The sequence below is a fragment of the Dendrobates tinctorius genome, unplaced genomic scaffold (genome assembly GCF_039654945.1).
Source record: "Dendrobates tinctorius isolate UK_male_01 unplaced genomic scaffold, ASM3965494v1 ptg000043l, whole genome shotgun sequence".
Taxonomy (NCBI): Eukaryota; Metazoa; Chordata; class Amphibia; order Anura; family Dendrobatidae; genus Dendrobates; species Dendrobates tinctorius.
In genome coordinates this window covers 1,530,092-1,548,094 of record NW_027361711.1, presented here as the reverse complement: position 1 = coordinate 1,548,094, position 18,003 = coordinate 1,530,092, and the positions used below count along the sequence as shown (strand labels likewise).

The window sequence follows — 18,003 nt, the reverse complement described above, 5'->3', positions numbered from 1 at the left end:
CCGGCTGGCTCTGCAACATTTTCATCACCTTCTAGTAGGCCGCCCCGTCCGGATTCAATCGGACAACGCCACCGCGGTGGCTTACATAAATCAAGGGGGCACCCGGAGTAGAGTAACCATGCGCGAGGTAGGGCACGTTCTTCACTGGGCCGAGAGGAATCACTCGGTGATATCGGCGGTCCACATCCTGGGCGTAGACGACTGGGCGTCAGTCTTCCTCAGCCGGCATGGTCTTGCGTCCGGGGAATGGTCATTACACCCCGAGGTCTTCCAGCAGATTTGCCAACGGTTGGGAACACCGGATGTGGACCTCATGGCCTCCAGGGTGAACGCCGAGGTGCCCACATTTTGTCGCTCGGTCCCGGGACCCTCAGGCAATCGCCGTGGATGCATTGGTTCTGCCCTGGAACCAGTTTCGCTTCCCATTCCTATTTCCCACGCTGCCATTGCTTCCGAGAGTCATCAAGAAGATCAAGGCAGAAGGTGTTCCAGCGATTCTGCTGGCCCCGTCGGGCATGGTACGCAGAGCTAGTGCAGCTGCTCGCCGACGTTCCCTGGCAATTGCCAGAGCGCCCAGATCTACTTTCCCAGGGCCCGATCTGCCACCCGAACTCGGGGGCCCTGAGTTTGATGGCTTGGCCATTGAATCTTGGATTCTGACCCAGGCGGGGTTTGGGCGTGAAGTGGTTGCTACAATGGTTAGCGCCCGGAAGCCTACCTCGGCACGAATTTACCATCACACCTGGAAGGTTTTCTTCTCATGGTGTCGAGGCCGCGGTTGATCTCCACTGAGATTCTCTATCCCTAACATCTTGGCCTTTCTCCAATCTGGCTTAGACTCGGGCTTGGCCCCAAGTTCCCTCAGGAGACAGATATCGGACTTATCCGTCCTTTTCCAGCACAGGATTGCTACCAATTTTCAGGTAAAGACTTTCATCCAGGGAGTATCCCACTTGGTACCTCCCTATAGGACGCCTGGGACCTTAACCTGGTCTTAGGCGTTCTGCAGGAAGCTCCATTTGAACCGCTACAGGATGTCTGTCGTACCTTTCCTGAAAGGTGGCATTCCTCGTAGCTATAACTTCTATCAGGCGAGTCTCAGAGCTGGCAGCCCTATCTTGTTGAGCCCCGTTTCTCACTTTCCACAAGGATAAGGTGGTTCTCAGACCAGCTCCTCCTTTTCTGCCAAAGGTCGTTTTCTCGTTTCACATTAATGAGGAAATTGTCTTGCCCTCTTTTTGACTAGCACCGGTGCATACGTTGGATCTGGTGAGAGCACTCAGAAGGTACGTGTCACGGACGGCACCTTTTCGTCAGTCAGACGTGCTGTTCGTGCTCCCTGAAGGTCGCAGGAAGGGACTCGCTGCCTCAAAATCGACAATGGCCAGGTGGATTCGGTTGACTTTTCAAGAGTCTTACTGCATCAGAGGCGCACCAATTCCAGCAGGGATCAGAGCACACTCGGGCGGTGGGCGCCTCTTTGGCTCTTTGGCACCAGGCATCGGCAGAACAGGTTTGCAAGGCAGCAACCTGGTCCAGCCTGCACACAATTGCCAAACATTACAATATCCATACTCAGGCTTCAGTGTATGCGATCCTGGGTAGAAGGATTCTCCAAGCAGCAGTGGTGCACCTTTAGACTGGAGGTGCATGTAGCTTGGATTGGTGAGTCAACTTCCCACCCAGGGACTGCCTTAGGATGTCCCACAGTACCTGTGTCCCCCAATGAGGCGAAAGAGAAACGTGTATTTTTGTGCTAAACTCCGTAAAATCCTTTTCTCCGAGATGCTCATTGAGGACACAGCACCCACCCTGGTAGCCAATTGGCTCTTGTTTGTTTAATTAATATGCATTTTTTTTTTATATTAGGGTGGTGTTTTTTCTAGACATGTTACCTGCATTAAGATTGATTTTGTTTTATTTTTCTTTGATCTCCTACTGCTTTTGCACCAAACTGGTTTCCGCCTGCAATCGGGGCAAGGGTGTATATGGCGGAGAAGGAGCTAACCTCTTTTTTTTCACTTAGTGTCAGCCTCCAGGCGGTAGTAGCATACACCCACAGTACCTGTGTCCCCCCAATGAGCGTCTCGGAGAAAAGGATGAGTTTATCACAAAAATCCATGTTTTGTAATTCACTCTCGACAATTCAGAAACATGGCAGCCACCTGCTAGAGAGCTGGCCGAATGGTTCTAAAAATTAAATACTTGCCCTTTTTTTTTCCCTCTTACCCCATTGTGTGCATCCTCTTTGTCCTCTTCACCTCAGACCGTGGCTTCCAGCACGACTAGGTCTCTGACATACCTGTCCACGAGGGATGGCACGGCTCAATGGCATCAGAGGCCTAGTTCCAGTTTTCATAGATGTCTCAGTGTTGTGACTTTCTAGAACACTGAAGAAGCCACACTAAAGTTCTTCCTTCTCCTTTCTCCTTCCTGACATTCCCGTGACTTCTAAGCATAACCCAACTGATGAGTCCTCACGCATTGTTCTGTATTCACTAATGAGCAAGTAATACGCTTAGCGAGAGATTGGCTGCACTAATAATTTCTGCAAATATAATTGAATATTGTGCTATCTGTACGGCAGGTGTGGACAGCCCGGCGTCTCCCGAGGTCAGGGTAGACATTTGTCACCAGAACAGCAGTCAGGTGAGCATCCATAGTCTGTCATTTATCTATGCTGTTGTGTGATCTATCCAGTTTGTTAACTCTTTGGTGTTGCCTAATTTCATCGAGGAGCCAGATTATTTATGAGTGCCTAAGTTATGGTTCCTTTTTCATTTACTAGGTGTCTACGACAGGGTTTGTGCAGCATAGTGCTTCAGATCATGAGGTTGTGGATATGAAGCAATCCTTGTCTGAGAAACCATCTCTTTCCAGTGGAAATACAGAGATAAATGGCAAATTAAAAGGATCAAAAATAGGTAAGAGGGACACCTGTCTGGATATTGGGCAGGCATGATGAATGTTTTATAATGTGCTCCACTAAGAATCCCCATGTTTATAGGCTTCTATTACATTTTACTACATGCTATGTGAATTTTATGTTTAGAGAGTGACACGATTGCAGTTTTGCTGGTATCTTGTACACATGGTTTGCAGTGTAAACCATTAATTGAGAAGCTTTGCCTTTAGCATTAAAATGTACCTTTTTGGTATCGGAGTGCAGTGAAAGACACGTTTAATGGGTTGTCATTTACTTTGTGTCCTAGGTCTTCATACATCATCTAAATTGAATGATGTGCATGACTTGGACATAGGAATATTAACACCTGAGGTTTCTGCGTCCTGCATTGTCTCCAGTGCACAATCTATGGTAACCCAGCAGAGCATTAAAACTGAGTCATCACGTACAAATGGGGCACTTGTTAGAGATGAAACTTCACTAACTGCACTCACTACACACGCTGAAGGTTTGATACAAGTTTCACATACTGTATTTTCAGCCATGTTTGTCAAAGCTGTCAAATGTCAGGGTTAACATTGCTAAAGCTGTGGTCTAATATTGTGTGTATGTATATATTACAAATTATAGTGTTTTCTAGTTTGTGTATCAGCATTGGTTTTATTGATGATTTTTTTTTTTTTTTTTTAATTTGTAAGTTAATAAAATCACATTTTTGGTAATTGCTCTGTGTACATCTGAACTTTAATACCCCTTTTACTTTCATAATCGCTCGTTTAAATAGGTTGTCCCCTTTCAGAAATTCAGTCTCCTGGTTGAAATTAGTAATAAAATCAAACTGAGCTTTACTTGCCCTCTCAGGTCCAGTCATGAGCATTCGCTGCCGCTCCCAGGGTCTGATATTGTCTGCAGCACTCACATCTTGTAGACAGCGCTGCAGCCAATCAGTGAGCTCAGAAGCTCTGTCCATGTGGACTGAATAGCTGTCGGAGCCGCTGGACTCGCCAATAGGCTGGAGCTCTGTCTGCGTGATGTCCGCGTTACAGCCAATATTAGAATTCAGAAGTATCATCAGAGACTCTGCTCTAGACCCATGGACAGTGAGTAAATTTTATTAGACTGGGATTTTTCAAAAGGGGAAAACACTTTTAGGTTTATAATAGTAGTGCCACCATACCCCATAAACAAACTAACCACTAAAATGTATGTACTCAATAGATAAATGTTAAAATATTTCAATGACATCAGTTACTTTGTTTTTGGCTTCATATTAGTAAATTTAACAGTCTCATTCTATTTTTTTTTTTTTTTTCTTCCTCTAGCCGCAGTTTCTTCAGGTGAACAATGCACTTCCCAAACAACGAGGCCCTCAGTAAGTGTCATTAAATTATCTTAGTTGTCATATTATGGCCACTTCATAACATCAGTGGAATCCGTGACCTCTACTTTCTTAACGTCTAGGGCAGGGGTGCACAACCATTTTTAGTTCAATGGCCACATTGTCACATTCAGTGATTTCTAAGGCCCACATAAAACTTAAATGGGTTTACTTTTTGAAAGTTTTATGGCATGTCAAAAGTATTTGCCATAAATGTCTACAAGATGTATATTCCACTGTCAGTACGCCACCTATTTGGAAACTGTGGGGTGCTCTTCTCCCCCCAATCAATACTCTCAAGAGGAGGAGACCCTGCACACCTGTAACTCTCCATTGAAGATGGGTATTGCAGTAGCTGACTGCATTTCACATGTACCTCAAAATAGAATATTGGGACATGCAAGCACTACTGAGGTTGGCCAGGAATACTGGAGCACACTGTTAGCATCTAATCCTGGTCAGCTTTAGTGCGGTGCTACAGAGGCAAAGCTCCCTCTGCTTGCAGTATCGGAGAGTATATAGTTGGCTTCAGTGGTGCAACAATGCCGCTGGTCCAAATCAGCAGGAATGTGTGAGTTCCTAAACAGACAAGATTCCTTGAGGCTGGGAAGTAGTAAAAAAAAAAACAAAAACACTTTAATGCAAGTCTGTGAGACTCTTATCGAGACACTCATAGTATCACATTAAGAAAGTATCTTCCAGACCACACAGATGATGTGCCAGCCGGCAAGTCACATCTGTGGTCAGGTGGTGCAGAAGAGGACCTGTACGGTGCGTTAAATAGTAGATAACGATCGGCAAGTATTTTAATACATTTACTGTACATGTAGCTATGGCTAATGAAATGAAAAAATAAAAAAAATACAATGCTATTTTATTAAGGCAGTAGAGGTTAAGCTGAGGACAAGTCCCTTGGACAATTTGCTCTTCTCAGTTGGACACCTTTTTGCCAATGCCCTTTCAGTTACATCTGACTTTCAAGGGTAAAAAAAGTTGTTAAATACAGTGCTGTGCAAATTAATTGGGACAAAGCATTTTTTTAAGTAAAATTGTAAGTTGGTTACCAGTCAGTGATTCAAACCAGTTTTAACTGCTTTGAACAGGTGTGAGTGCCTGCTCAAAGCAGTTAAAACTGTTTTGAATCACTGACTGGTAACCAACTTACGATTTTACTTAAAAAAAATGCTTTGTCCCAATTAATTTGCACAGCACTGTACCTATGTATTATGTAAATTGAACAAAAAGACCTTTTTAATGGGATTTCTCTATCGCTTCATTGGGGGACACAGAAACAATGGGTGTATGCTACTGCCACTAGGAGGCTGACACTATGCACAAAAAAAAAAGGTCCGCTCCTCCTCCGCAGTATACACCCCACCGACCGGCACTAATTTCCTCAGTTTAGCTTAGTGTCAGTAGGAGGTGGACACGGGTCTTTCATTAGACCCATATCTACCTCAGTGTGCGTCGTTTCTTTGCAGGTTTTTTCCGGAGGGATACAGAGTGAATGGTCACATCTGTAGTCCCACAAAGAGACTGAGTATGGCGTGTACTGCCACCCCGTATCCTCATAGCTCTCCACAACAGGACCACAAGCCTCTACCACGGATGCGTGTCAGGGCCTCCTGTCTGGTCCTCGCCCCCCGTCTCCCACCCACTCGCCCACCAGAGCCTGTCGGTCTGGAAGAGACGCGGACAGCCTTCTCTGGATGATGAAGGTACCCTTTTCTGCAGGTCTGTCTACCACCTTGGACTACAGGATCAGGTAGGTAAGTATGGGGCCCCGGAATGGCATGTCTCCTAGGAATCACTGCTCCATCAGCACCTCTTCTTCACCCTGCCCCCCCTCCCCGGCTGCACTTATCTAATTTCAGCTAGGCAGCCGGGCTGCAGGCATGGATCCTTTCAGAAGCGGTCACCGCGACAGCGCAGCGTTACCTCTGCGCCACCCCACGCTCCCCGGCGGCCGCCGCATTTACTCCAGGCCCCAGCTTCAGTTTGGGCCTTGCTCGGCATCGCGGCCACGCCCCCGCCTTCTTCCTTAGGCGGGCTTCTCTGCCTGCCCGTTTTAGGCCCACCCACCGCTCTCTCCCTCGGTGTCTGCGCTCCTCAGCCCACCCACTCCGGTTTGCGTATTGGCAGCAGGCGGCGCCATCTTCGTCCTCCTTACTGCGCTTAGTCCCGCCCACTCCTCACTGTCTCCTCAGGAAAACGCGTGCTTTTACTTCCCGCTCCTTTCAGGCTGCCTCCATTTTCTCAGCCTGTCAGCCGGACTCCGTCTCCTCTATCTGTGGCCCTGCAGATTCAGACGAGCTGCGCAGCGTCACGTGCTGGAAGCATCTACAGGACACCGGACCGTGAGTAGCTCTGCAACTGCAGACTGACACTCTCCTCTGCCTCCTGTCCCCCAACCTTCCGGCACTGCTTCAGTGACTTTCCTTCATTATGTCTAACCCTAAGCCTGATCGTGCTCGTCGTCCTGCTTCCTCCACTGGCACCCTGGTCAAGTACTTTGCATGTTCTTCTTGCAAACGCAAACTTCCCTCAGGTCAGTCCACTCCCCTCTGCCTCGACTGCAGCAATCCCATTGAGCCTGCCGCCCAGGAGCCCCCTATTGCTCCACGTGAGAGTGAATCCCCAATTCCTGGGTGGGCTTCTTTCACAATCGGTAGCGGATCTCACCAGGGTGTCTCAGTCCCTAGTGGCCGTTCTTGATAAGTTGCCCCTGGACACTTCTGCAGGATCCAGTAGGTCACAAGAGGCTCCATCTGAGCCAGCCAGCGTGTGCCGTAAAAGCCCTAGGCAGGATCTCCAGCTGGAATCCTGCCTGCGCCCGATCTCACCACATACAGTTGGGTCCACATATATTTGGACAGACATCATTTTTCTAATTTTGGTTCTAGACATTACCACAATGAATTTTAAACAAAACAATTCAGATGCAGTTGAAGTTCAGACTTTCAGCTTTTATTTGAGGGTATCCACATTAAAATTGGATGAAGGATTTAGGAGTTTCAGCTCCTTAACATGTGCCACCCTGTTTTTAAAGGGATCAAAAGTAATTGGACAATTGACTCCAAGGCTATTTCATGGACCGGTGTGGGCAATCCCTTCGTTATGTCATTCTCAATTAAGCAGATAAAAGGCCTGGAGTTGATTTGAGGTATGGTGCTTGCATTTGGAAGGTTTTGCTGTGAGGGAATCAACGGTCAAAGGAGCTCTCCATGCAGGTGAAACAAGCCATCCTAACTGTAGTCCTTCCCAGCAGTCTCCTTCCCGTGCCTCTTCACCTGAGTCAGGCGAAGCGTTCTCGGATGGATGCGCCATTCGAAGGGGTTTTAGAGCTGGATTCGGACCATATCGCAGATATAAAGGTTACGGTACAGAACCTCATTGCAACGATCAAACACACTTTCGAGATCACAGACTCCCCTGCGAAATCCTCAGATCAGGAGGTTTCGTTCAGACGGGTGGAAGCACCTTTCAGAGTCTTCGCTTCTCACTCTGAGTTTAACAAGCTCCTTACCAGGAAAAGAGAAAATCCAACTAGGCGTTTTCAAAGAGGGAAACGTCTTGGCGTGCTGTATCCATTTTCTCAAGAGCTCACCGACAATTGGTCGGCTTCCCCTTCTGTAGACGCTCCTGTTTCCAGATTATCTAACAACACGGTTCTTCCGATTTCAGGTGTGGCGTCTCTCAAGGATTCTAACGACAGGATCATAGAATCCTTAGCAAAGTCAGCATTCGAAGCGGCTGCGGCGGTGCTAAGCGCGGTCTTTGCTTCCACTTGGCTAGCAAAAGCCATAGCTACTTGGGCGGAGGATCTCCGCCAAGGCATTCTTGATAGGGCCCAACCAGAGCGACTGGCCGAGCTAGCCAACCAGATTTTCCATGCAGGGGAATATTTGGTCTCTGCCTCCTTAGATGCCGCGTCTTGCGCAGCTCAAGCAACGTAGTGGCAATACGGCGTACAATTTGGCTTAAGGCATGGCAGGCGGATTTGTCATAAAAAAAGTCCCTTACCAATCTGCCTTTTCAGGGAGTGCGTCTCTTCGGATCCCAGCTGGACCAGATTATTAAAGACGCCACTGGAGGCACAAGCTCTCTTCTCCCTCAGGCTAAGCCTCATAGACCCCCTCCAAGGCGTCAGTTTCGGCCCTTTCGGTCTTTCCACCACTTCGCGACTGCAGAACCCTTTTACAACCAACAAAGGCCGCAAGTCCGCCAGGATAGGAAGAAGGTCTCCTTTAGGCCCACTCCCTCCTGGCGATCTCACTCCTCCCAGAGCAGATCCTCCAGGTCCTGAACTGGATGGTCCACATCGGCATGACTATCAACAAAGTTCCGAGGCGCCTTCACAACTGGGCGGCCGACTCCTTTTCTTCAGAGACCTCTGGCTTGCCTCGGTGGAAGATGCTTGGGTCACGGAAGTTGTATCCTCAGGATACAAGATAGAGTTCGTTTCTCGGCCCCGGGATCGCTTCTTCGAGTCCAGACCTCCAAAAGACCCCGGTTTAGTTCTGGGTTTCTTTGCATCCATCACCTCTCTTCTCAGTTCTGGGGTGATTGTGCCCGTTCCCGAAACAGAACTATTCACAGGGTTTTACTCAAACCTGTTTGTAGTGCCGAAAAAAGGCGGCGCGGTTCGGCCCATTCTGGATCTCAAATTACAAGTTGAGGATCAAGAAAAGCACTTCTGAGCAACCGCGCTGCTACAGTGACACGAATTCTTCAGAAATCCATATAAATATTTCAAGTTCTTTATTAAATGTACTACAAAAACTACGCGTTGTTTTTTGATATATATGTTATTTTGCCTGTTTTTGTTTTTCTTCTTAAATATCTTTATGTGCAACATGTGTGGGTTGACGCCCTTTTCTTACGACGGGGGGCCATGTCCTCACAGCATATAAAGCTATCACTTGTATAGACCGATTACAACTCTGTACTGTAACCTGAAGAAGAGGTGCGGTTTGTCTCCTCGAAACGCGTAGTTTTTGTAGTACATTTAATAAAGAACTTGAAATATCTATATGGATTTCTGAAGAATTCGTGTCACTGTAGCAGCGCGGTTGCTCAGAAGTGCTTTTCTTGATCCTCAACTTGTGATTCTTAGTGGACGTTTCCACCTGCACGAGCTCTGCAGCAGCTATACATCTGCAAAAAATGTTGAGTGGTTGTGTCTGAACACAACCTATAAAGGGTGAGTACTTCAGAGTACTTTTTTCATTGATTTATACCAGGTGAAGCCCTATGTCTGCGCCCCCTCCCTTGTTTTTTACTTTGGATCTCAAATTACTGAACAAAAGGGACCTGCGACATTTCAGGATGGAGTCCCTTCGTTCAGTAATCGCTTCCATGGAGGCGCAAGAATTCATGTGCTCAATAGACATTCAAAATGCCTATCTGCATGTTCCCATCTCTCCCGGGCATCAGAGATTCCTGTGTTTCGCCATTCATCAGGACCACTACCAGTTTGTTGCTCCGCCGTTCGGTCTCGCCACCGCGCCCAGAGTGTTTACAAAGATCATGGCTGCGGTGATGGCCCTGTTGAGGCTCAGAGGTCTCAGTCCTCTTTCCATACCTCGACGACATTCTAATCAAAGCTCTTGTCTTTTTCCCAGGCTCACCAAAGTCTTACCATCGTTCTCGACACCCTGTCCAGATTCGGGTGGCTCGTAAACAAAAGGAAGTCCTGTCTTGTTCCGACTCAACGTCTTGTGTTTCTAGGCTTATTGTTCGACACCCGTCGATCAAGGGTCTTTCTCCCCGAAGAGAAGAGGAGCTCTCTTCGACGAGCTGTACGATCGCTGCAGAGCCCCCAGCTTCCATCTTTCTGGTCTGCCATGAAAGTCTTGGGAAAGATGGTGGAGATGGCTGAAGCAATTCCCTTTGCTCAATTCCACTCGAGACCGCTTCAACAGGCCATCCTGTCTCAGTGGAACAGGTCTGTCTTTTCCCTGGATCATCCAATTCGCCTCTCGTCTCAGGTCAAACAGTCCCTTAATTGGTGGCTGACGTCACCTCTTATTTCCCTGGGCCGGTCATTCCTTCCGATTCACTGGCAGATTGTGACAACGGACGCCAGCCTTCGCGGCTGGGGTGCAGTGTTTCGCAATCGGACTGTTCAGGGTCGGTGGTCGACTCGAGACAACTCTGCCGATCAACGTCCTTGAGATACGGGCGATTTATCTGTCTCTCATTCACTGGGAAAGGCTTCTAATGGGTCTGCCGATCCGGATTCAGACACAGTGCCACAGCGATGGCATACGTCAACCACCAAGAGGGGACACTAATTTTCTCGGCACTAGCGGAAGTGTCCAAGATTCTCCACTGGGCAGAGGTATCAGTCCCAGCGATATCCGCGGTACACATTCCCGGCGTGGACAACTGGGCCGCCGATTTTCTCAGCCGCGAGGGTCTCGCGGCGGGAGAGGTCCTTACATCCAGACGTCTTCCATCAGCTTTGCCGTCGTTGGGGGACGCCGGACGTAGATCTGCTGGCGTCTCGCCTGAACAGGAAGGTTCCGCAATTCGTATCCAGGGCCCGAGACCCTCTCGCAGTGGGCGCCTATGCTCTGACCATTCCCTGGTCTCAGTTCAAGCTCCCCTATCTGTTTCCTCCCCTTCCTCTTCTTCCCAAGCTGTTGAAGAAAATCAAGGCGGAAGGGGTACCAGTCATCCTCATCGCTCCGGATTGGCCCAGAAGGTCTTGGTTCGCGGACATCGTCAACCCTCTCGCGGACGCCCCCTGGAAGCTTCCAGACAGAGCAGATCTGCTGTCTCATGGTCCAATCTGCCACCCCAATTCTCTGCCATTCAATTTAACGGTGTGGCTGTTGAGACCGCAGTTCTGAAACGGTCAGGGTTTTCGGATCGGGTTATCCACATCATGATCCGGGCTAGAAAGCCATCGTCTTCCAAAATTTATTATCGCACGTGGAAGGGCTTATTAAACTTGGTGCGAGGCCAATGACATTCCGCCCATGTCCTTTTCACTCCCTTCTATCCTGGCGTTCCTCCAGGCAGGCTTAGATGCGGGCCTTGCCCTCAGCTCTTAAAGGGTCAATTCTCGGCGCTTTCCATCCTTTTCCAGAAGACGTTGGCCTCCCGACCGCAGGTCAAGACTTTTCTTCAGGGAGTGGCTCATGCGGTACCTCCGTACCGCGCTCCTGTTGATCCATGGGATCTCAATCTGGTTCTGGAGGCTCTACAAGGTTCACCCTTTGAACCTCTCAGGGAAGTTTGCCTATCTCTTCTCTCTTGGAAAGTAGCCTTTCTGGTGGCCATCACCTCCATCCGGCGCGTGTCGGAATTGGCGGCCCTTTCTTGTCGCCCCCTTTTCTTAGTGCTCCACCAGGATAAGGTGGTCCTGCGGCCCCCCGCCTTCCTTCCTGCCTAAGGTGGTGTCCACTTTCCACCTAAATGAGGACATTGTTCTCCCGTCCTTTTGTCCGGGTCCATTCCACCCGCTCAAGCGCTCCTTGAACAAGCTAGACCTGGTCAGGGCGATGAAGGTCTACCTAACTAGGACGACTCCCTTGCGGAAGACAGACTCACTTTTCATCATTCCAGATGGTGCGCGTAAAGGTCAGCCGGCCTCCAAGGCTACTATTGCTCGCTGGATCAGATGGGCAATTTTGGAAGCCTTCCGGGTCAAGCATTGAGTGCCCCCTCCTGGAATTAGAGCTCACTCTACCCGGGCAGTGGGTGCCTCCTGGACGGTGCGCCACAGAGCCTCCGCACTGCAGCTTTGCAAAGCTGCAACCTGGTCTTCGATCCACACGTTTGCCAAATTTTACAAGGTCCACACCTACGCTTCGGCGGACGCCCGCCTAGGCAGAAGGATCTTGCAGGCGGCGGTGGTGAGTTCTCAGACCTAATGGAAGTTTGCTTCTCCCTCCCCAGGGACTGCTTTGGGACATCCCATGATTTCTGTGTCCCCCAATGAAGCGATAGAGAAAACAGGATTTTTGGGTTGCTTACCGTAAAATCTGTTTCTCGGAGCCTTCATTGGGGGACACAGCACCCTCCCATGTTCTGCAACTACTGTTCTTATATTGATTGTTGGTTACAGTTCAGTTGTCTGTTCTGTTTTAACCCTATTTTGTTACTTCTCCTACTGCTTTCTCACTAACTGAGGAAATTAGTGCCGGTCAGTGGGGTGTACTGCGGAGGAGGAGCTAACCTTTTTTTTTGTGCATAGTGTCAGCCTCCTAGTGGCAGCAGCATACACCCATGGTTTCTGTGTCCCCCAATGAAGGCTCCGAGAAACAGATTCTACGGTAAGCAACCCAAAAATCCTGTTTTATACACCCCCAGGACGTAACATTTTGGCTCCGCAATAGTGTTCTTACGACACGGGAGCAAGAGGGCACTCTGGGGCTACTTGTGCCTGAACGTCTGCCCACCATGATGCCCAGTGGCTGCATGATTTTGAAGCGAAACTGTGCACCCTTTCACATCAGAGTGGCCGTAGATTTGGGCACATACAGCCCAAAAGAGAATTTACAAACCCGTTCAGTCAGTCTAACAACAGGGATTAACAGGTCCAATGATCTGTCCAGTTATCTGTGTATATATAGTTTGTCAGTGTTAGTAAATGTAACAAGAAGCGTAATAGGGCGGCACGGTGGCTCAGTGGTTAGCACTGCAGCCTTGCAGCGCTGGGGTCCCGGGTTCAAATCCCACAAAGGACAACATCTGCAAGGAGTTTGTATGTTCTCCCCATGTTTGCGTGGGTTTCCTCTGGGATCTCCGGTTTCCTCCCACATTCCAGAGACATACTGATAGGGAATCTAGATTGTGAACCCCCATCGGGGACAGTGATGATAATGTCTGTAAAGCGCTGTGGAATTAATGACGCTATATAAATGAGTAAAATAAATAAATATCAAACCAATTCTAATTTGCTTATTCAGCAAACGTGTGCGCTTAGGCCTGTTTCACACATCAGTTTTTGTCCATCAGTCAAGATCCGCCGTTTTGCAAAAAAAACAAACGTATCCGCCATTTTGCTTGGCGGATCCGTTTTTTTTTTTTTTCCCATTGAGTTGCATTATCGGCAGATCTTGACAGATGGCTATCCGTTGGATCCGTTTTTTTGCGGATCCGCCAAAATTTTGACATCCGCCGACATGCCCGAACGGAGCATGTAACGTTTTTTCGGGCGGCAGGATCCGCACTTCTCACTGCGCATGGCTGAAAGACTTCACTCAGCTGGAAATTTAACCCTAAACTCTGTTCTGGCGGCTGGAAAAAATCTTCCTCTCTCTCCTAGGCAGCGGTTCCTTTAAAATTCTTCCTTTCACAGATCCGTTAAAATAACGGTCCGGTGACAAACGTTGTGGTCAGTTCAGAAACTGATCCGCTGTCCGCCATTTTAGCGGATTTTGACTGAACACAAAAACTGATGTGTGAAACAGGCCTAACACATAATAACCTTCTAATCTATGGTAAATGAAGAACCGCTGTGCACATGCTGCGGAAAAATCCACGCAGATTTGCAGCGGCTTTTTTTCCGCAGCATGTCAATTCTTTTTGCGGTTCCGCACCAGCGTTTTGTAGGACATGTTTGAAAATATTCTCTCTCTCTCTCCACAACTGAGAAAATTCACAGACCGAATCCATTCTCAGTACCACCTAACAAATCCGCACAACAAAAACTAATTGAAATCCACATTAAATCAGCAAGTGTTTTCAACTGCGATTTCTGCCAAGAGATGCGGATTTTGTGCAGAAGATTCCACAGAATAATCTGCAACGTGTTCACATACCCTAAGAGAACCAAACCATACTGTCCATTCCTGAAACCAATAGTAAACAAAAACTATGGATAAACTTCCTAAGGGTGTTCTTTTATGGTTTGCTTGCAGACGAATGGTCAGAGTGGAGAACAGACTGCACTGAAGAATGGATGGAGGCAGTGGTACGATGTCGGTATCTTCCAAAGCAATAGTGCTGTGGTCACACACTTCTTTTTACTTCCAGACAGCAATCAGAGTTCAACCAACAAGGTACTAACCATGTATTTTCTGCTCTAGAAGGCTACAGCCACTAATGTATCCATTAGTATATTCTAGGTAACTTTTTTTTTTTTTTTTTAGGTGCTTTTAAAATCAGACCCACCTGGAAAAAAAACATAAAAACATGACCTAAAATAATTAAAAAAAAAAAAAGAGTGGAACAGCTCTTTTTTTAATCAGATGGTTTTTATTAAAAGTTTTAGAAATGACAGGCATGTACAACTTACAACATGTCAAACATCCCCTCCCTTTGTCCGATGGCATATGGACTGGTACATAGCGAATAAACCCAATTCCATCACACAACCATATCATATGAGAAATGACGATTAGCAACCGACAGGAGACCACCCCCAGGGCCCACTCATTAATCTAAGAGATTTGAGGCAGCCAGGCCGGGAACCTTCAACCATCCCTCCCATATTTTCCCAAAAATATGCGGCACACCCCTCCTGAGGTACACAAACTTTTCCCTATATAATATTTGGTTCAACCTATTAATGTATTCTTTTCTTGAGGGGATTTTGGCAGAAATCCAGTGATAAGCGATCAGCTTTCGGGCCACAAATAGCATTCTGGCCACAGCAATTTTAAGGTATTGATCCCCTCCCACCTCATCAACATAACCCAAAACACAAATCGTGGGGTCCCTGGGAATATCCTGTCCCGTGACCAAGTGTATAAGGCTAAGGACCACGATCCAGAATATCTGCAGGCAAGAGCATGTCCACATCATATGTAAAATGTCCGCATTATCCATCGTGCACCTGGGGCACCTCGAATCCAACCGCAACCCTCTACTGAACAACCATTCGGGAGACCTGTATGTCCTATAGAGGATATATAGCTGAGACAGGCGGCCAGGCTCACTAAGAGATAATCTGGGAATCATCTGTAGAATCGAGTCCCACTGTTCCGCTGATATCGTACCCAGCTGTTGTTCCCACTTTGTCAGTGCACCAATAGGATGCCTTGACAGGACCTGTCCAAGTAAGCCACCATACACCATCGAGATCAGTCCCCTGGTGGACCCCTGCATACCAAGCCTATTGACAATGACGTCGTGGTGTACGGTTAGGTCAACTTTTTTGCTCTGCACCATATACGCGTGACGCAGCTGCAAATATTGATAAAACATAGAGCGTTGGAGGGGAAATTCCCGTCCCAATTGCTCAAAAGTTTTAAAGACCCCCTCCCTCCACCAGCTGCGACACCCACCATATGCCAATCCGCCTCCAGTGAGCAAAGCCTCTGATCGTTTTCATGCATGGCAAATGCTGATTGTCCCATATGGGGGAGTACTTTGTAAGACCGCGTATTCCTCTCAGCTGCCTCAGCTTATCCCATACCCTAACCATTAGAAGCACCGTAGGGAACCTGAGTGCAAGGGATCGAAATCTACCCTACTCCAGACTCGACACCAGTGATCCTCGACCCACTAGGAATTGAAGGATCTTCTGACCTCCCACTAAATCCACCAACTCGCCCTCCATTCCTCCCGCTACATGCTGGCATTGGGAAGACAGAAAATAAAGCCATGGGTTGGGCAACGCAAGTCCCCCCTCTTCTTTAGGTTTTTGCAAGTGTTCAAGTTTAATTCTCGCGCCTTGTTTTAGCCAGATGAGCTCTCTAAAAATCATATTAATTTTATGAAACCTGTTCTGGGGAAGCCAGACAGGGGAGTTATGGAGGACATATGAGTTGCGGCATAACTACCATCTTCAACAGTTTCACTCTTCCCTCAACAGAGAGGTGTAACTTTGCCCAGGCCTTAACCTTCTGTTTGATCCTGTCCAACAGCGGAACAAGATTTAGGCTCTCATAGTCTGTTAGCTTATTGGATATTCTTATGCCCAAATATTGGAGGGACGTTGCAACCGGCACACCTACCACACTGCAGGAGCTTGAGTCCAGTGGGAGGAGCGCAGACTTCTCCCAGTTAATAACCAGACCCGAGACCTCCCCAAACGCCCCAAGAAGTGTCATCGTGTTTTGTAATGATCTGTCCGCATCCGCTAAAAATAACAACAGGTCATCCGCATATAATGCTACCTTCTCCTCCTGCTCCCCATACCGGAATCCCTCTATGCCAGCATCCGATCTTATCCTCGAGGCCAATGGCTCCACCGCGAGAGCAAACAGCAGCGGGGATAAAGGGCATCCCTGCCTTGTTCCTCTATGAAGTGAAAAAGGGTCAGACAACTGACCATTAGCCCTCAGCCGAGCACTCGGCTCCGAGTACAAGAGCTTGACCCAGCCAATAAAGCCCGGGCCAAAGCCCATACAGTGAAGCGTCGCCCATAAATAGTCCCACTCCACACTATCAAATGCCTTAGCGGCGTCTAGGGACAGAACCACCCTCTTCCCGGCATTATCAGCCCTCACCTGCATATTCAGGTATAATCTCCTAATATTCATAGCCGTCGATTTGTTGGGCATAAACCCCGTCTGATCGGGGTGTATTAACACAGCTACTACTTTTGAGAGTCGAATGGCCAGGACCTTCGCTAAAAGTTTAATGTCTAGCGTCAACAGGGAGATGGGCCTATATGACGCGGGCAGAGTTGGATCCTTATCCTTCTTCAACAGCACGGCAATGACAGCTTCTCGCATAGACGGTGGGAGAACACCCCGTTCCAAAGTATCATTAAACACTGTCAATAGAGCAGGGAGCAACACCGTTCTATACCGTTTGTACACCTCAGCTGGCAACCCATCTACCCCAGGTGCCTTACCATTGGACATGGTTCCCAGAGCCTCCTCCAACTCGTCCAGACTTAGAGGTCTATCTAGAAAGTGTCTGTCCTCAGGAGTCAGCCTTGGGAGATTGGCAGCCTCCAAAAAGGCAACAACATCCTCTGTCGGGGCCCTAGCATGTGAGGAATATAAGTCAGCATAAAAAGTCTCCAGAATTTTTAAAATCCCCGGTGCGTCAGTGAGTAGTCGCCCATTCACATCCTGAAGACCCACTATAGTCGCAGACCCTCTCTGTGCCGATGTCACGACAGAAAGCAAATGCCCCACACTTTCCCCACTCTCAAAATATTTAGTAGATTGAAACAGCCGTTTTTGCGCCGCCGCCTCTAATGTCTGTTTGGTCACCTTTTGACTGCGCCTCCCCCAACCGCTTCCGAGTGGCAGGTGTGCTCTGTGTTGCAAGGGCCCTTTCCGCATCTTCCAGTTCCCTGAATACAAGTTGTGATTTTGCCCTGGAGGCGGTCTTTATTTTAGAAATCTCTCGTATGTACATTCCCCTTAAGTACGCCTTTAAGGCCTCCCAGACGATCCCACTAGAAGTCGAGCCTCTATTAAAACTAAGATATTCCTGCAACTCAGGGATAAAGCCGTTATTCTTATCGATTAGCTGCAGCCAAAACGGGTTGAGGCGCCAGAGAGGTCTATCACTCCTCCTGTTCCCGCCCCCTCAAGCATGACTGAAACAGGCGAATGATCAGATACCGTTCGCGCCAGATATTTAACCTCTAAAGTTTTTCCCAGCATAAGATCATCACCCAGGGCCAGATCGATGCGAGACAGGGAGGAGTGTGTAGAGGAGAAGCACGAGAATTGACGGACACCAGGGTTACGGCATCTCCACAAGTCGGTCAAAGCTATCTCCCGCACGAGCACCCCAAATGACGTAAGATTACCTCCCAGCCTCAAAGGTTCATGGCTACCCCTGTCCCAGTGTGAAT

General features: G+C 48.2%; 1 protein-coding gene across 7 annotated transcripts in view; it reads left to right on the top strand.

Annotated features, from left to right (window-relative positions):
* HCFC2 (host cell factor C2) overlaps positions 1 to 18,003 on the top strand; it is a 128,788-nt gene that overhangs the window by 57,162 nt on the left and 53,623 nt on the right. For 6 of the 7 annotated variants that reach the window (XM_073575139.1, XM_073575141.1, XM_073575140.1 and 3 more), the window contains exons 9-13: positions 2,588 to 2,649; positions 2,789 to 2,924; positions 3,213 to 3,413; positions 4,228 to 4,277; positions 14,159 to 14,299. In XM_073575139.1, coding sequence (XP_073431240.1) covers positions 2,588 to 2,649; positions 2,789 to 2,924; positions 3,213 to 3,413; positions 4,228 to 4,277; positions 14,159 to 14,299 — 590 coding nt within the window. The remainder of the gene's footprint in view (positions 1 to 2,587; positions 2,650 to 2,788; positions 2,925 to 3,212; positions 3,414 to 4,227; positions 4,278 to 14,158; positions 14,300 to 18,003) is intronic. The other variant, XM_073575142.1, reaches the window with a different exon arrangement.